This window comes from Schistocerca serialis, chromosome 5, assembly GCF_023864345.2.
Source record: "Schistocerca serialis cubense isolate TAMUIC-IGC-003099 chromosome 5, iqSchSeri2.2, whole genome shotgun sequence".
Taxonomy (NCBI): Eukaryota; Metazoa; Arthropoda; class Insecta; order Orthoptera; family Acrididae; genus Schistocerca; species Schistocerca serialis.
This window is the reverse complement of record NC_064642.1, coordinates 107551956-107568193: the sequence shown is the minus strand read 5'-3', so window position 1 is coordinate 107568193 and position 16238 is coordinate 107551956. Positions and strand designations below refer to the sequence as shown.

The 16238-nt window shown below is 43.4% G+C and overlaps 1 protein-coding gene across 1 annotated transcript in view; it reads right to left on the bottom strand.

Annotated features, from left to right (window-relative positions):
* LOC126481773 (hemicentin-2-like) overlaps window positions 1-16238 on the bottom strand; it is a 705691-nt gene that overhangs the window by 28967 nt on the left and 660486 nt on the right. The window contains exon 10 of the mRNA XM_050105728.1: window positions 15728-15859. Coding sequence (XP_049961685.1) covers window positions 15728-15859 — 132 coding nt within the window. The remainder of the gene's footprint in view (window positions 1-15727; window positions 15860-16238) is intronic.

Genomic DNA, 16238 nt, shown 5'->3' with positions numbered 1-16238 from the left:
CTAGCTCGCACTACCGCACGCTGTCAGCTTTGACACCACTAACGCCACCACACCGGCACTCGTGCACGTAGGCACAGTCAACACTCCGTGGAGAACAGAGGAACTGTGAACCGCAGCGGCGCAAAATGCAAATTGACAGAAGAGGAAACCAACGGGCACGGCAGGATGCGCACAAGTTCTGTGTAGAGAAATGCAGCTCATACTCACAAGGGAACCTCCCCATCGCACCCCTCTCAGATTTAGTTATAAGTTGGCACAGTGGATAGGCCTTGAAAAACTGAACACAGATATATCGAGAAAACAGGAAGAAGTTGTGTGGAACTATGAAAAAAAAAAAGCAAAATATACAAACTGAGTAGTCCATGTGCAAGATAGGCAACATCAAGGAAAGTATGAGTTGAAGAACGCCGTGGTCACGTGGTTAGCGTGAGCAGCTGTGGAACGAGAGGTCCTGGGTTCTAGTCTTCCCTTGAGTGAAGAATTTAATTTTTTATTTTCAGACAATTATTATCTGTCACCAGTGTCGTACAGAACATATCAGATGTGTTTTCCTGTGGAGGAATCGGTTGACCTATGACCTTGCGATCAAATGTTTTCGGTTCCCTTTGGAGAGGCACGTCCTTTCATTTACTAATCGAACCGTTTTGCGGTGCGGTGGCAAAACACAGACACTAAACTTACTACAGTGAACAGAGACGTCTATGAACGAACGGACAGATCATAACTGTTCGAAAATAAAGAAATTAAAATTTTCAGTCGAGGGAATATTTGAACCAAGAAACTCTCGTTCCACAGTTGTTCACGCTGACCATGGGCCCATGGAGCTCCTAGTCTCACGCTCGCCTTGATGTTGCCTATCTTGCACATGGATACTCAGTTTGTATATTTTGCTTATTTTTTTCATAGTTCCACACAACTTCTTCCTGTTTTCTCGACAGATCTGTGTTCAGTTTTTCAAGGCCTATCCACTGTGCCAACTTATAACTAAATCTGAGGGGGGTGCGATGGGGAGGTTCCCTTGTCAGGTACGTTATTAGGCTCAGGTCGTCCGTCTGCAGCACACAGATGGCTAAAGGGTTGCATATCTTCCGTATTCAGACACCAAAACGAATCGGAACAAACCATTACTAGGCGTTCGTTCTCTGACTTCGACGCTCTCCAGCGTCCAAGCTATGTGTTTGCGGATATGGGTTTCTTTTTGAAAACAGACTGTTTTTCAGTGAGGGGTGGGGGGGGGGGGGCGATACAATGTGCGGGACGAAAGTTAGTAAAACCGACACTGGAGGCACAGATTTCAGACTGGAAATGGAGGGAAATATGTCCTACGAACTTGTGTTCGGATATAGACGGCGAGCGTGCAACTACGACAAATCTTCCCAGAGCACAGGACAGAGCTGCATCGCATCCACGTCACATCAGATGTTCAAGTGGTCTCCATTGTGTTGCAGGTGATACGGATAGTAGCGGTTGTTATACAGGGTACATATAATCGTACTTCGTTTCACACCGTTTCGTTGGGCCACTTGCCTGGAGCTTGTATTAGCGTTCGTCTCAGTACCCTACAGAATATGGCCCTTCAAATGTGGAGTACACTCAGTCCGCCGCAAGTCCGCTGCAAGTTCATTTCAATGAAGTAACCCAAATTAGGCTTGAAATGTTGTGTGACGTGGTTGGTGTCTGTGAAGGTACTTGTTTTGGTGTAGCTTTGTTGCTTCTCGACCATTTCCATCTGCTTGCCCACACAAAAACACAATCTCGACTTGTTCTCGACATGAATACCGGACTACGCTGTTGCTTACAGTACGCTGCGTCAATCACAAAGCCTGCAACACACAGGGAAGACACAGCACGTCGTCAGAGGAACTTCCGTTCGTCAGCACCATCTGCTGTGGCAGCGATGCATTTGCGGTCAGATGTTCAGAGGACCTTTTCTCCACCATTCCCAGTCGTGAATCCATCCCTACAGTTTGTAGGTTTCGTTAATGTCCACCCTTTTTCTATTTTAGCAGTTGGAGCGGAATATTCGAGCAGCCACCCATTAAAGAGTTAGTGATGCTTTATTTGGCGGAGCTGAGGGAGTTTCGATTTCTAGCATTTCCGTTACAGCCAAACTATTTTGTCAGAAACGGGGGATGGAATATATTTTTAATTTAATTCTGGGAAGGTATGTCTCCAACACAGAGCGTGAAACCTGGTGTAGATATGAGTGTATGTTTATGTGTATACATGTGTTGTTCGACATGTGTGGTGTACCTTCGCCCCATGTGTGAAGGATAAGTCATCATGGACTCTTAACAACGTTTCAAAACGCACTTCTCAGTATTGCAAAGCACAGTAGAAACACCGCAGGGGCAAATGTGTGAAAATAAGAGGGCACTACGCTGAACGGGCGAGGCGACAGCAAGATATCTGTGACTTATTATTTTAAAGGGAGTATAGTTATTTTTGTAACAGACTTCATATTTTTTGAGGAAATTGAGGTTTATTCCGTTGTTGTTTTACGGTACGTATTCTATATAACTTATTTTGGCAGGCGAAGGAATACTATCCACGAAATGTACGTCTGATTGTTTGCCGAAGTTTTTAATAAAAACCGCTGGAAACCTCGTGAAATAATAAGCAGCAACGGAATAGCGAACCCACCAAATGAAAATGTATTTATTACTGCTGGAGCTCCAACTTTCGGGTCGCAATTCACTACGTCACACTCATTCGTTAATCATGGTCATTGCTCTGCGTTTCAGTAATGTAGCCTCCCAACCAGCACGCATTAATATCGCAGCTTATTTAGTGCGCCCGTCGGGAGACTATTACGCATTGTCTTTTCCCTTGGAGCGTAAATTGACAACGTTCGTTGATTTATTGTTTGATCCTACAGAATAATGGAAACACAATCAGTCGATGTAATTCCTGATCGTACATGAGGCCGCAGATCGCAGTGGGGTTGGCATGAAAACGCGATAACAGCGAAATCGAATGGGGCAGCGGGGTTGGGAACGAAGCGAATCTTTCGATCGCAGATCGAATGAGCACCTTCGTTCATTTGTTTCATTCTACTGTACACATCCAGGTGACATATAGTACAGTGTTGACATAAGCATACAGCTTTTTATTTTTTAAATACACCGACCGACTCGGAATAAAAGTTAAGAGCTTGGAAAAATTGGCCGAAGGGACCGCAAGTTTGTTCAGATATTATGTGTTGGCTTCTGTCACGGGATCTTGTTCGACGATATTGCTGACGTTTCGCTAAGACGAGTGGATGAAAATGTCGATGTTGTATCCTACGGTGTTGGTAGATTATTAGAGCAACGCGGCCGGAAATTTTTATGTACCTTTGAAGCCAACACCTGAGTTTGTTTCCAGGTCATCAGCACTGTGGCTCTGCCTTAGCTCATTGTAACTGTCGGTCGGTGCATCAATGGAATCCAGATTCCGTTTATCTTGATACTTTCTTTTTTGTTAATACCATTGTCGTGTTTGTGAATTTCTATGTCGTCCCTCTTAAAGACGATAATTTTGTGCTTTGGAAAGGTAAAGGCACCAGAGAGGTAGTTCTGACGTTGAAGTTCGCAATGGAAGCAAGAATGAAGGAAAATCAAGACTCCTTCATCGGTTCTGCCAACCTGGAGAAAGCGTTCTTAACAAGGGAACCTCCCCATCGCACGCCCCTCAGATTTAGTTATAAGTTGGCGCAGTGGATAGGCCTTGAGAAACTGAACACAGACCAATCAAGAAAACAGGAACAAGTTATATGGTACTATGAAAAAATAAGCAAAATATACAAATTGAGTAGTCCATGCACAAGATAGGCAACATCAAGGACAGTGCGAGCTCGGGAGCGCCGTGGTCCCGTGGTTAGCGTGAGCAGCTGTGGAATGAGAGGTACTCGGTTCAAATCTTCGCTCGACTGAAGAGTTTACTTTCTTTATTTTCGCAAAGTTATGATCTGTCCGTTCGTTCATTGACGTCTCTGTTCACTGTAATAAGTTAAGTGTCTGTGTTTTGCGACCGCACCGTAAAAATATGCGATTAGTAGACGAGAGGACGTGCCTCTCCAATGGGAACCGAAAACATTTGATCGCAAGGTCACAGGTCAACCGATTCCTCCACAGGAAAGCACGTCTGATATATTCTATACGACACTGCTGACGGCATGTGCGTCACATGACAGGAATATGTTGTCGACCCACCTAACTTGTACACTTGGCGATTGGGTAAAAAGATTCTTCTACCTTGCCCGATTTAGGTTTCTTGTGGATGTGATAATCACGCCCAAAAAAGAGTTTGTCACATAAACTGCAACAAATGAATGCAACAGTTTCACAGTCGCACAGTTTTCCCTGTGCTCTGTCAAAACATATGTTTTGTTTAGATGTTTGTTTAGGTGTAGCGTCCCCATAATACGGCGCAGTTACCTCGCATCGGACGGACGGACAAACATATAATAATTGTCTGAAAATAAATGAAACATTTCACTCGAGGGAACACTTGACCCAAGGACCTCTCGTTCAGCAGCTGCTCACGCTAACCACGGGACCACGGAGCTGTTGAGATGACATTCTCCTTGATGTTGCCTATCTTGCGCATGGACTACTCAGTTTGCATATTCTCCTTATTTTTCTCATAGTTCCACACAACTTCTTCCTGTTTTCTCGATTGATCTGTGTTCAGTTTTTCAAGGCCTATTCCCTGTTCCAACATATAACTAAATCTGAGGGGGGGGGGGGGGGGGGTGCGATGGGGAGGTTCCCTTGTTAAGTCTAAAGTTGTTCAAGATGTTCGAAATTCTGAGAAAAAATGTAGTGAGCTACATGGAAACATGGGCGCTATACATTATGTTCAAAAATGGCTCTGAGCACTATGGGACTTAACATCTATGGTCATCAGTCCCCTAAAACTTAGAACTACTTAAACCTAACTAACCTAAGTACATCACACAACACCCAGCCATCACGAGGCAGAGAAAATCCCTGACCCCGCCGGGAATCGAACCCGGGAACCCGGGCGTGGGAAGCGAGAACGCTACCGCACGACCACGAGATGCGGGCGTACATTATGTACAAGAATAAACAGCGATCAATAAATCTTGAAGACCAAGAACGAATTGCTCAAATTTAAAAGGGTAACAGAGGGCAATGTAGCCTTTCATCCCTACTTTTTCGTCTATACATCGTTGATTCAGTGACTGAAATAAAAGAGAGGTTCATGAGTGGGATCAAAATTTAAGATGAAAGTACGTCAGTGATAAGATTCACATCGACATTGCTTTCCTGAACGAAAGTCAAGAAACGGGAAGGGTGTGTGGAATGGAATGACTAAACAATATGATTTGAGAGTAAATCGAAGGACGACGAAAGTAATGAAAACAACAGAACCAAGAACCGCGAGAAATTTAAAGTCATAATTTCTAATCATGAGGTTGACCAAGTTAACAAATTCAGCCACCTAGGCAGCAAACTAACCCTGATGAATGGATCAAGCGTGCAGCTTTATGTGCCCCTGTAAGCAACTGATTAATGATCTCTTGTGAGTTTGCTGATTCCGAACGCCTATTGCAAGCAGTTCTCTCTGCGGTGTTCACTCGGAGATTCGTTGAGATGCATCTGCATTCACTAGCAGCAACTATTCTAAGCGATTATCATTTACAAGGCGCGACACTTGTCTTTGGTGCGTGTTGGTAATGATCTTCTTATGGCATTTCAGCACATTTAGATAGGGATGCGAATAGTACATTATTCCTTGATAAACCAAATAATTTGGCAGCCTCATTCACGGTAGTATCATATGCACGTCAAAACAAAGTCGTTCCATCCTGACATTCTATAATATCTCGATCTCGGCCCGTGTTATTGCGCTCATTCCATACAAGCTTCTGCCACATACACACTACACCACTGTAATGATTTACGTCGGTAGTGGAGAGCCATATGACCGCCTTGTATGGGTTGCATACAATCTGTTTTTGAAACATCATCACTGGCTTTTGGTCGCAGACCCATTCGACGGAGTTCTTCATTCTGCGCTGTCACGTGGAAGCCTCTTCCATCTCCAAACATCTACTACAATCAACATCCATATGAACTCGCTTTCCGTTTACAACCATTGATCTCCCGCGACATTTTCAATGCACTACGTTTCACGCCTTTACCAAAATTAGAATTACTTCATGCCTAAGGATGTATCCAATCAATCCAATCAACTGATTCCTCCGATCAGTCAGATTTTGCCTTAACTTATCTGTTGTTCCTGTAAGGTAACTGCATGCGGCGTAGAATCCCACATATCTGTCGCTCTCTGGTTCTATCCTCCCATGCGCCCTCGTCGTCCTATATTTCTCTTTCCTTGATAGCCTACTTTACCCTTTCAATCAGGCAACATTCGGTCATCTCTCTCACTGTCCAAAGGATGGTATATCAAAGATTTATCTGGCCATCTGTAGTCTGTGATTCACATCACATCTGCATCCCTGCCGAGCTGCTGTTTTATGTTGTCTGTGAGGTTTCTTCAGCTCGGATCATGTCCCTAATAGTTAAATTTCTTACATTTTCTCGCAGAGATGTCCTCTCCGACCTTGTTACTCCATTTCTACAACTCTAAATTTGTTTTTATTTTTTCCAGTAAGGTTGCAGCATTTGCATTCACAAGTCTTGTAGTTACTACAGTGTTTCTTTACAGCATCATCTCCATTTATCAACTTACCCGCTACGGTCGCAGGTTCGAATCCTGCCTCGGGCATGGATGTGTGTGATGTCCTTAGGTTAGTTAGGTTTAAGTAGTTCTAAGTTCTAGGGGACTGATGTTAAGATGTTAAGTCCCATAGTGCTCAGAGCCATTTGAACCCTGTATCAACTTAACTTAGAAGACAATAACAAAGGCTCTAGATTCTGAACTGCTGTTTTTCCACGGACTGGTTCAAAATGTTCAAATGTGTGTGAAATCTTATGGTACTTAACTGCTAAGGTCATCGGCCCGTAAGCTTACACACTACTTAACCTAAATTATCCTAAGGACAAACACACACACCCATGCCCGAGGGAGAACTCGAACCTCCGCCGTGACCAGCCGCACAGTCCATGACTGCAGCGCCATAGACCGCTCGGGTAATCCCGCGCGGCCCACGGGCTGGTCTCTGCTGCATTTCCCAATTACTTGTCCCATCTTCCTATAGGATGCTTACCTCAAACATAAATTTTTACGTTGCTAGGTGTGCTGGCCATTTGGTGTTACGTGTCCTGCATTTCCTCCACGGCATAGTTATTCAGTCTTTTGAAAATTTATTTTCAGCGCCCTATTATCTTATTCTTCAAATGCATTTCTTAAAATGCTACAGATATCATCCCCTTCACTAGGTGTTACTACTTGATCATCTGCGAAGAACAAGGTCTACATAAACTGATCTACTCTTATTTTGATACCCATTGCTGCTCATTTCCTACTCCACATTTCTAACGCAATCTGCATGTATACAAGCGGTTACAATAAAAGTGTAGCTACTGACAGAGGTCCAGTATCGGCCTTAATTATACACTGAAGACCCAAAGTACACCTGACACCTACCTTATATCGTGCAGGACCACCGCGAGCGCGTAGAAGGGCAGCAACGGAACGTGGCTTGGACGCGAGTAATATCTGAAGTAGTGCTGGAGGGAACTGATACTATGAATCCTGCAGGGCAATCAGCAAATCCCTAAGAGTAAAAGTGGATGGAGATCTCCTCTGTACAGCCCGTCCCAAGGTATCCCAAATATGCTCCATAATGTTCATGTCTGGGGACTTTCTCAGCCAGCGGAATTGTTTAAACTCAAAGGAGTGTTCCTGGAGCCACTCTGTAGCAATTCTGGACGTGTGGGGTGTCGCATCGTCCTGCTGAAATTGCCCAAGTCCGTCGGAATGTACAATGGACATTAATGGATGCTCGTCATCAGACAGGACGCTTAGACACGTGTAACCTATCAGAGTGGTATCTAGAAGTATCAGGGCTCCCATATTACTCCAACTGCACACGCCTCACACCATTACAGAGCCTCCACCAGCTTGAAAAATCCCCTGCTGACATACAGGGACCATGGATTGATGAGGTTGTATCTATACCAGTACACGTCCATCCGCTCGATATAATTTGAAACGAGACTTGTCAGACCAGGCAACTTGTTTCCTGTTATCAATAGTCCATTGTCGATCTTGACGGGCCCAGGTGAGGCGTAAGGCTTCATGTCGCGCAGTCATCCGAAAGCCCATATCGATGATGTGTCGCTGAATGATTCGCACGTTGACACTTGTTAATGGCCCAGCCTTGAAACCTGCAGCAATTTGTGGAAGGCTTGAGCTTCTGTCACATTGAACGATTCTCTTCAGTCGTCATTGGTCCCGTTCTTGCTGGATCTTTCTCCGGCCACATCGATGTCGGAAATTTGATGTTTTACCAGATCCCTGATGTTCACGGCACAGCCGTGAAATGATCGTACAGGAAAATCCTCAGTTCATCACTATCTTGGAGATGTTGTGTCCCAACGCTCATGCGCCGACTGCAACATCGCGTTCAAACTCACTAAAATCTTGATAACCTGCAATTGCAACAGCATTAATCGATCTAAGAACTACGCCAGACACGTGTTGTCTTGTATAGGCGTGACCGATCAAAGGGCCGTATTCTGCCTGTTTACCTATCTCCGTATTTGAATACGCATGCCTATACCAGTGTCTTTGGCGATTCAGTGCTGTATGGCAGCAAAACTTGATAAATACACCCGTAAGCGGTTTACTCTAGAAAAAGATTATTTCCAATTTTGGCCACCAGGCTGCCAATTTGGTGCTGTGAACACAGAAACATATATAGAAACGTTTCCATGCACGGATTAGGAACAGGACGTGAGCAGAAAAGGATAGACAAGCGAGAAAGACACAATGTTGATTTTATTATTAACCGCTGCTTACCCTGTTTGTTCTATGTGGGCACCGCAGACGTCGAGGAGAAGCTTCATCCGGAAAACTACGTGATCAACAGTTGTTTGCAGCAGTTCCAGTGAAGTTTGAGCGACAGTGTCCTCCCATACTGGCCTTTAGATCAGGTAGAGACCAAATGTGTCCCTGGTAAATATGTACTTTAGAGATCCCCAGAAACAAAAGTTACATAGATTCCGATCAGGTCGTCTAACAGGCCACTTATCTGGAAAACCTCTCGAGATACCACATTCTTGGAAGGTTGCATTAAGCAGATTTTTCTCTGGACGAGCGCCCTGAGGTGTTAGGTCCTCTTGCACGAAACCCGTGATTTCCATACAATTGCGCTCTACCATAGTAGGATTCACATGCTGTACAAGACAATCTCAATAACATGCGTACGTTACCGTGCACCTGACAGACCATCTGAGTACGTTTTTTTTTCGTAGAATTACGGGCCGAGATAGAATCCACACGTCACACATGTACGGCAAGTGCAGTGACTCTTCGTGCACAACCCGTCCCTTAACGGTATCTGAAACTGGGTATTTCAGTGTACTCACTGTCCCCTGTAGTGCAAAATGTACCTCGTCAGTCAATACTGCCCGGCCACATGTCATCACCTTCGATCCGTACCAGAAACTGAAATAGTAAATGCCGAACATGAGGTTTCAGTTACTGCACTGTCTGGACCATTCAGTGCCAAATACACAGCTAATTTTCCGTACTGTGACTACAGGATGGACAGTTCTTGTGACACTGTATGAGAACTGGCACAGTCAGTTGCAGCAACAGGAGCTTCATTAATGACTTCCACCAGGATAGGACGCCTTTCTCTTCCAGGTACCACACCGAGCACACCCGTGTTTCCGAATTTAATTATTATCTTCTTTAATCTATTTAATGACATCAGGCCTAACGCCCGACCTTTCAGTCGCGATGCTCTCTCAGTGCAGCACTGTAACTGCTACAGATCACATGAAATAGTTTCACTAACAGTGCACGGTTTCGCTTCTCGATAGCCATACCGCTCACTGACGTTATGGCTTGTCAAATGGCACCGAGGGTGTCATATCGTCATACAAACAGTTCAGAGCGCCCAATTTGCACTTGGTGGTCACAACTGAAACTATTTTTTTGCCAGCGTTAGCATATCTACTAAGTTTCGCTGCCATACAATAATTACAGCTCACTATCGTAACTACTCGTTGATTTGAACAATGGAGAAGACAAGCAGCATCCCTGTCTCCGTCTTTTGCAATTTTGAAAGGGTGAGTAGAAATTTTATTCCTCAATCTGATTACATAATCTGACAATTGTATAAGTTGTATGTACCTGTAACATACGTCTTTTCAAGCCCACTCCACTTCAGGACTTCACTTTCCTTAGCGGTTCTGTGTCACACTCCTTCTCGAGAACAGTAAACACTAAATCGTTACCCAGATTCCTCTTCAGTCTCTTTGCAATTAGCTGTATTAAAGTCAAAATGTAGCCACTGCACGATGTTCTCTACTGTAATCTAATTTGCTTCTCGACGTATGTGAACATTCTGTCTTTCGAAATTCGGCTAAACAACCCGTCAGTAGATTTGGTAACACTGACACTATTTCAGTTCCCACAGAAACCGCCATACAATTTTTTTTTTAAATCCGGAATTCGATTCAGTGTCTCCTCATTACTTTCTTGATCTATGTATCTATTCTTCAGCTCTCTTCAGCTCATTTCCGAAGTTGCTCATCTCTTCCTGACTAAACTGTTTATTATCCACGTTTCACTTCCACACAAGACTACATATCAGACGAATATTTTCAATCAAGACTTCGCAACATTTAAATTAGATTAGATGTCAACAAATTCCTTCCCTTATAAGCACGTCCTACAGCCAGCCTCCATTATATCTCCTCTAATTCGGCCATTATTAGCTATTTTCCTGCTAAAATAAAAAACGTCTTCTACAACCTTTAGTATCTTATTTTCTAATATCATGAACTTTGTATTGCCAGATTTAATTCAATAATATTCCAGTTCCCTTGTGTCAATTTTGTTGATGTTCGTCTTACAGTCTCTTTCCAAGACACTATCCGTTCCATTCAGTTGCTCTTCCAAGCACTTATCTCTCTCTGACAGAGTTACAAAGTTATTGGCAATCTTGAAAGTATTTTGTTTCTCTCCGTGAAGTTTAATTTTCTTCCCAGATTACTCCTTGGTTTCTTAACTGCTTGCTCGCAGCACAACTGAATGACATCGAGGAAAATCTATAACCATGAATCTCTTCCCAGTATGTTCTTAGACACTTATAAAAGCAATTTAGTTTCTGTACACATGGCAAATAACTTTTCAAACCCTGTACCGTATAACTACAGACTTTCTAAGAGTGTACTCCAGTCAACATTGTGAAATATATTTTTTCTAAGTATACTAATACTATGAACGAAAGTTTGCTTTTCTATAACCTTTATTCCAAGATACGTCGTAAGATCAGTATGGCTTTTGGGTTTCTACATTTCACCAGAACCAAAACTGAATATCCTCAAGTCGGTGGCTTCCAGTTTTCCAATCTTCTGTAATATTTCGGGTCAATATTTTGCAAGCAATGGTTATTCAATCGATAGTTCGGTAATATTCCCAACTATTAGCACCTGTGTTATTTGGAATAAGAATTATCACATTTTTCTGGAAGTCTGGGGGTATTTGGCCTGTCTCAAATATTTTGCACTTCAGGTGGAACATTTTCTACACGGCTGGCTGCTCTTATTCTGAGAGAAAGTCGTCTACTCCAAGGACCATTTTTGAAGGAGACTTCCCAGGGCTCCGTGGAATTTTTCTCTCAGTATCAGATCTCACAACTCATAATCATCTACTTCCTCTTCCCTTTCAATAGTGTGGCCTTCCTGTCTCTTGTATATCCGTTATGTATAACCTTCCACTGTTCAGCCTCCACTTCTTTGCTCGGAAACGGTTTAGAGTCAGAGCTCTGGACATTCGTAATATTCACACAAACTGTTAACGAAGGTACGTGCATAAGGATTAGGATCCCAGATACATGTTTAGCTCTACGATTTCTTAAGTGACAGAACTCAGTATGTTGTCCTCGACAGCGAGTGCCCATCGGAGACAGGGATAACATGAGGAATGCCCCAGAAAAGCATGATAGGACCGTTGCTACATTTTATACACATAAAGGATCAGGCAGACAGGGTGTGCAGCAATCTGTGGCTATTCGTTGATGATGCTGTGATGTACAGGAAGGTATCGAAGATAAGTGACTGTAGGTTGATACAAGATGACATAGACCACATTTCTAGTCTGTGTGATAAGTGGCAGCTAGGCCCTAAAAGTGTAAAAATGTAAGTTAATGCGGATGAGTAGGAGAAAAAAAAAACAGTTAATATTCGGATACAGAATTAGTAGTGTCCTGCTTGACACAGTCACATCGTTTAAATATCTGGGCGTAACGTTGCCAAGCACCTGAGATGGATTGAACATGTGAGGATTGTGATTGGAAAGGCGAATAGCCGATTGCGGTTTATTGTGAAAATTTTAGGGAAGTGTGGTTCATCTGCAAACGGGACCGCATGTAAGATGCATATGCAACCTATTGTTGGGTACTGCACGAGTGTTTGGGATCCGCACCAGGTCGGATTAAAAGAAGACATCGAAGCAATTTAGAGGCGAGCTGCTACATTTGTTACCAGCATGTTCGATCAGCGTACAAGTGTTACGGATAAGCTTCGGGAGCTCATGTGGGGATCCCTAGAGGGAAGAAGCCATTCATTTGGAAGTACACTACTGAGAAAGTTTAGAGAACCGTCATTTGAAACTAACTGCAGAACGATCCTACTGCCGCCAACATACATTTCGCGTAGGGGCAACGAAGATACGGAATGACAAATTAGAGCTCATACGGAGACATATGGATGATTGTTTTTCCCTCGATCTAGCTGCGAGTGGAACTCGAAAGGAAAGGGTGCCCTTCCCCACACTCCGTATGGTGCTTTGCGGAGTATGTTTGTAGATGTAGAGATACAGATGCTTTTTCTAAGGACTAGTGATATCCTACACATGGCACCTATCTTTCCTCTAGATGTAGGTGATTTTACATCCTAGCATCTCTCGTCCAGAAATTTCTCTTTTGTCATCTTGCTCTTAAAATCACTATCATGTTTGTATTTGCTTTTTCTTGCACCACTTGCTGCATTTTTTATATTTTTCCTTTCCTCTATTACACTCAACATTTTGTTTGTCATATACGTACTGGGTGTTTCAAAAGGACTTTACATCTTTAAAGATGCATATAAACGTATTGAAAAGAAGGTATAGAGCTGGATTTAGTGTTATTTTGTCGGGAAACACATCAAGGGTTTTTTTTTACCTTAAACTAAAGACGTTGCTTGTGGTTTCCGTTGGTTATCCTGTACACATCCCTTCGGAAGTCAGTTTCTTCCCAAACCCTCTGTAGCATTGCGGGTGTAACTTGCTCAGTGGCGGCATAAACTATTGCTCTAAGTTCAATAGCGAAGCCAGCACAGGAGGTACAAAAACGATATCGTTGATGAATCTCCACAAAACAAAGTCGGGTGGTGTCAGGTCAGGGGAACGTGAGGGTCATACAATTGGCGCATCATGGCCAACCCATTGATCTGGAAAGCGGTCACTGAGAAAATCCCAGACGTCATCCACGTTGTGAGGTGGTGCTACAGATGCAGATAGTTTAGTTCCTGGTCACTGCTATAAATCTGTCGTATCAAAAATTGTTGTAACATATCCAGGTACACTATCCCGCTGATGGTTCTCAACGACGTAGTCAGATGCGCTTGGACTACTTTATGATTTCCCATGTCTTACCGAGCACCCTGTCTCTTCAGAACATCTATGCCACTCATAAGGTTTAGGCCTACTAGGAGGATCTTTAGCGAACTTGGCACGGAGATTACGCTGAACTGTTGTTGCCGACTTCGATTCTTCAAACCAAAACACTCAGCTCGCATGCTCGAGTCCAGTGAATTCAGCCATCTTTAACGCAACTGCCACTAGCGCTCCTTACGGCAGGATTCGGTACTTCAGAATTACGCGAGACAAAACTTGATGTATTTTCCTACAAACTGACTTTAAAATAATCTCTGTTGGTACAATGGATTAATTTACATGAATTCTGAAAGTTGTGAAATCATTTTTGAAACACCTTGTATTTATTCTGATAAGAGGAGGCCACGAAGTTTGGAACGCGGATTTACTTCAAACTTCGCACTCTCGTAATACTCCATTAAGAAAAGAAAATGTGTAAGCAGTAGCGCGTACTTCCCAAGCGTTATTGAGAAAATCGCAAGATAATTTCGGTCGTCAAATATATATGGCTGTGCGTGGGCGTTCAAGCCCCGTAATCGCTGGATCGCTCAATCGAGTCCCTTTCGTCAGTTATTTTCTCATTTCTAACACAGTGATTTTCTTTACTATTTACATTACAATTGATATAATGGGAAAATACGTGTAATCGGATGAACTTTTATTAAATTTACAATGTTATATGGCAGTCTACAAACTTTTACTATCACAAATAATATAATATTCATAACTATCAACCAGTAAGCGACCAAAGGCATAAAGTGATACTAAAAATATATGCCTGTCCGTGTCTTCAAAATTGTTCGTATTTAATCGAAAAAGAACGAGAAATTGCTTCTCGTGAAGACGCTATTGAAATACACTCGATACTCCATGATCAATTATCAGCGCCGATATTTGATAAAATGCTGCGTTATGCATGGTTTGCTTCCAAATTATCGGCTGAAAGAGATGTTTTTGAAAATGTTAACGAGGTTTGCTTTTCCACTGAAAACCTCAAAAGACTTTGCGCAAGCGGAAACAGCATTTATTCAATGCAGGTGGTGACGTTTAACTTCAAGTTTTCCATGTTTTTACGAAAAATCCCGCCATTGTACTCGTAATGTCGAAAGCGACGATTAATTGTACATCTTTCGAAAGCCGTCTGTGCCGGTGAAAACTTGGAGGTAACAAGTAGTTTCGGGCTGCTTCCTGGTATAAGGGATTTCTCATACATGTTCAGTATCACTTTATGCGTTTGGTCGTTTACTGGTTGATAGTTATGAATATTATATTATAGATGATAATAAAAATTTGTAGACTGCCAAATAACATTGTAAATTTAATTAAAGTTCATCCGATTACACGTAGATTTCCCGTTACATCAATTGTTATATAAATAGTAAAGAAAATGACTGTGTTAAAAATAAAAACCTGACGAACGGGGCTCGATCCAACGATCACGGGGCTTGAGCGCTACCCACTCGGCTGCCGCCGCTTCCTGGTAAAAACGCCCACGCACAGCCATATATATTTAACGACCGAAATTATCTTGCGATTTTCTCAATAACGCTTGAGAAGTACGCGATACTGCTTACATATTTTGTTGTCCTAATGGAGTAGCTACAACGAGTGTATGAAGTTTGAAGTAAATCCGCGTTCCAAACGTCGTGGACTCCCCTTGTGAGTGTCATCTTCATCCTTGTGTGCTCTTCTGCTGCCTGCGTGTTTCATCTCTCGCGGCTAGTCATTCACATTCTGTTGTGTCCTGTAGCGATGTTTCAATAGTTGCCTAAAGCTCCCTTTGAAATCATCAGAAACTGCTTACGTCACTTACAGGTATCCAAAGAGCGGGGGGCGGGGGGGGGGGGGGGGGTGAGCTATATATATCTCCAGTGTGCGTAGCTATTGTTTGATGAAAAGTTAGCGGACTAGCGTGACATTTTCCGCCGGCGGTACTCACATAGCACGTCGAGAGGGAAGGGCCGGCTCTGGCCGGAGCCCTCAGCGTTGAAGGCGACGCAGGTGTAGTTGCCCCTAGCGGCGCGGCCCACCGCCTGCAGCACCAGGCTCAGGTTGCTCAGCACCACCCCCGCTCCCGGCCGCAGCAGGTGGCCCTGCGCAGCAGAACACACCGGTCTCCAGTAGCTCAGCACGTTTCTTGAGGGTCCGCTCACACCCTTGCAGGAAAAACTTGTTTGAAAATGTTCAAATGTTTGTGACTTCCTAAGGGTCCAAACTGCTGAGGTCATCGGTCACTAGACTTACACACTAGTTAAACTAACTTATGCTAAGAACAGTACACACAACCATGCCCGATGGAGGACTCGAACATCTGGCGTGACGGGCCGCGCAGTTCGTGACACAGCGCCTCAAACCGCGCGGCCACTCCGCGTGGCAAAACTAGTTTCAAATCGAGGGTAGAAACAGAGTGGTGCAAAATAATTACCTTAAGCTAAATTTTTTCAAGCACA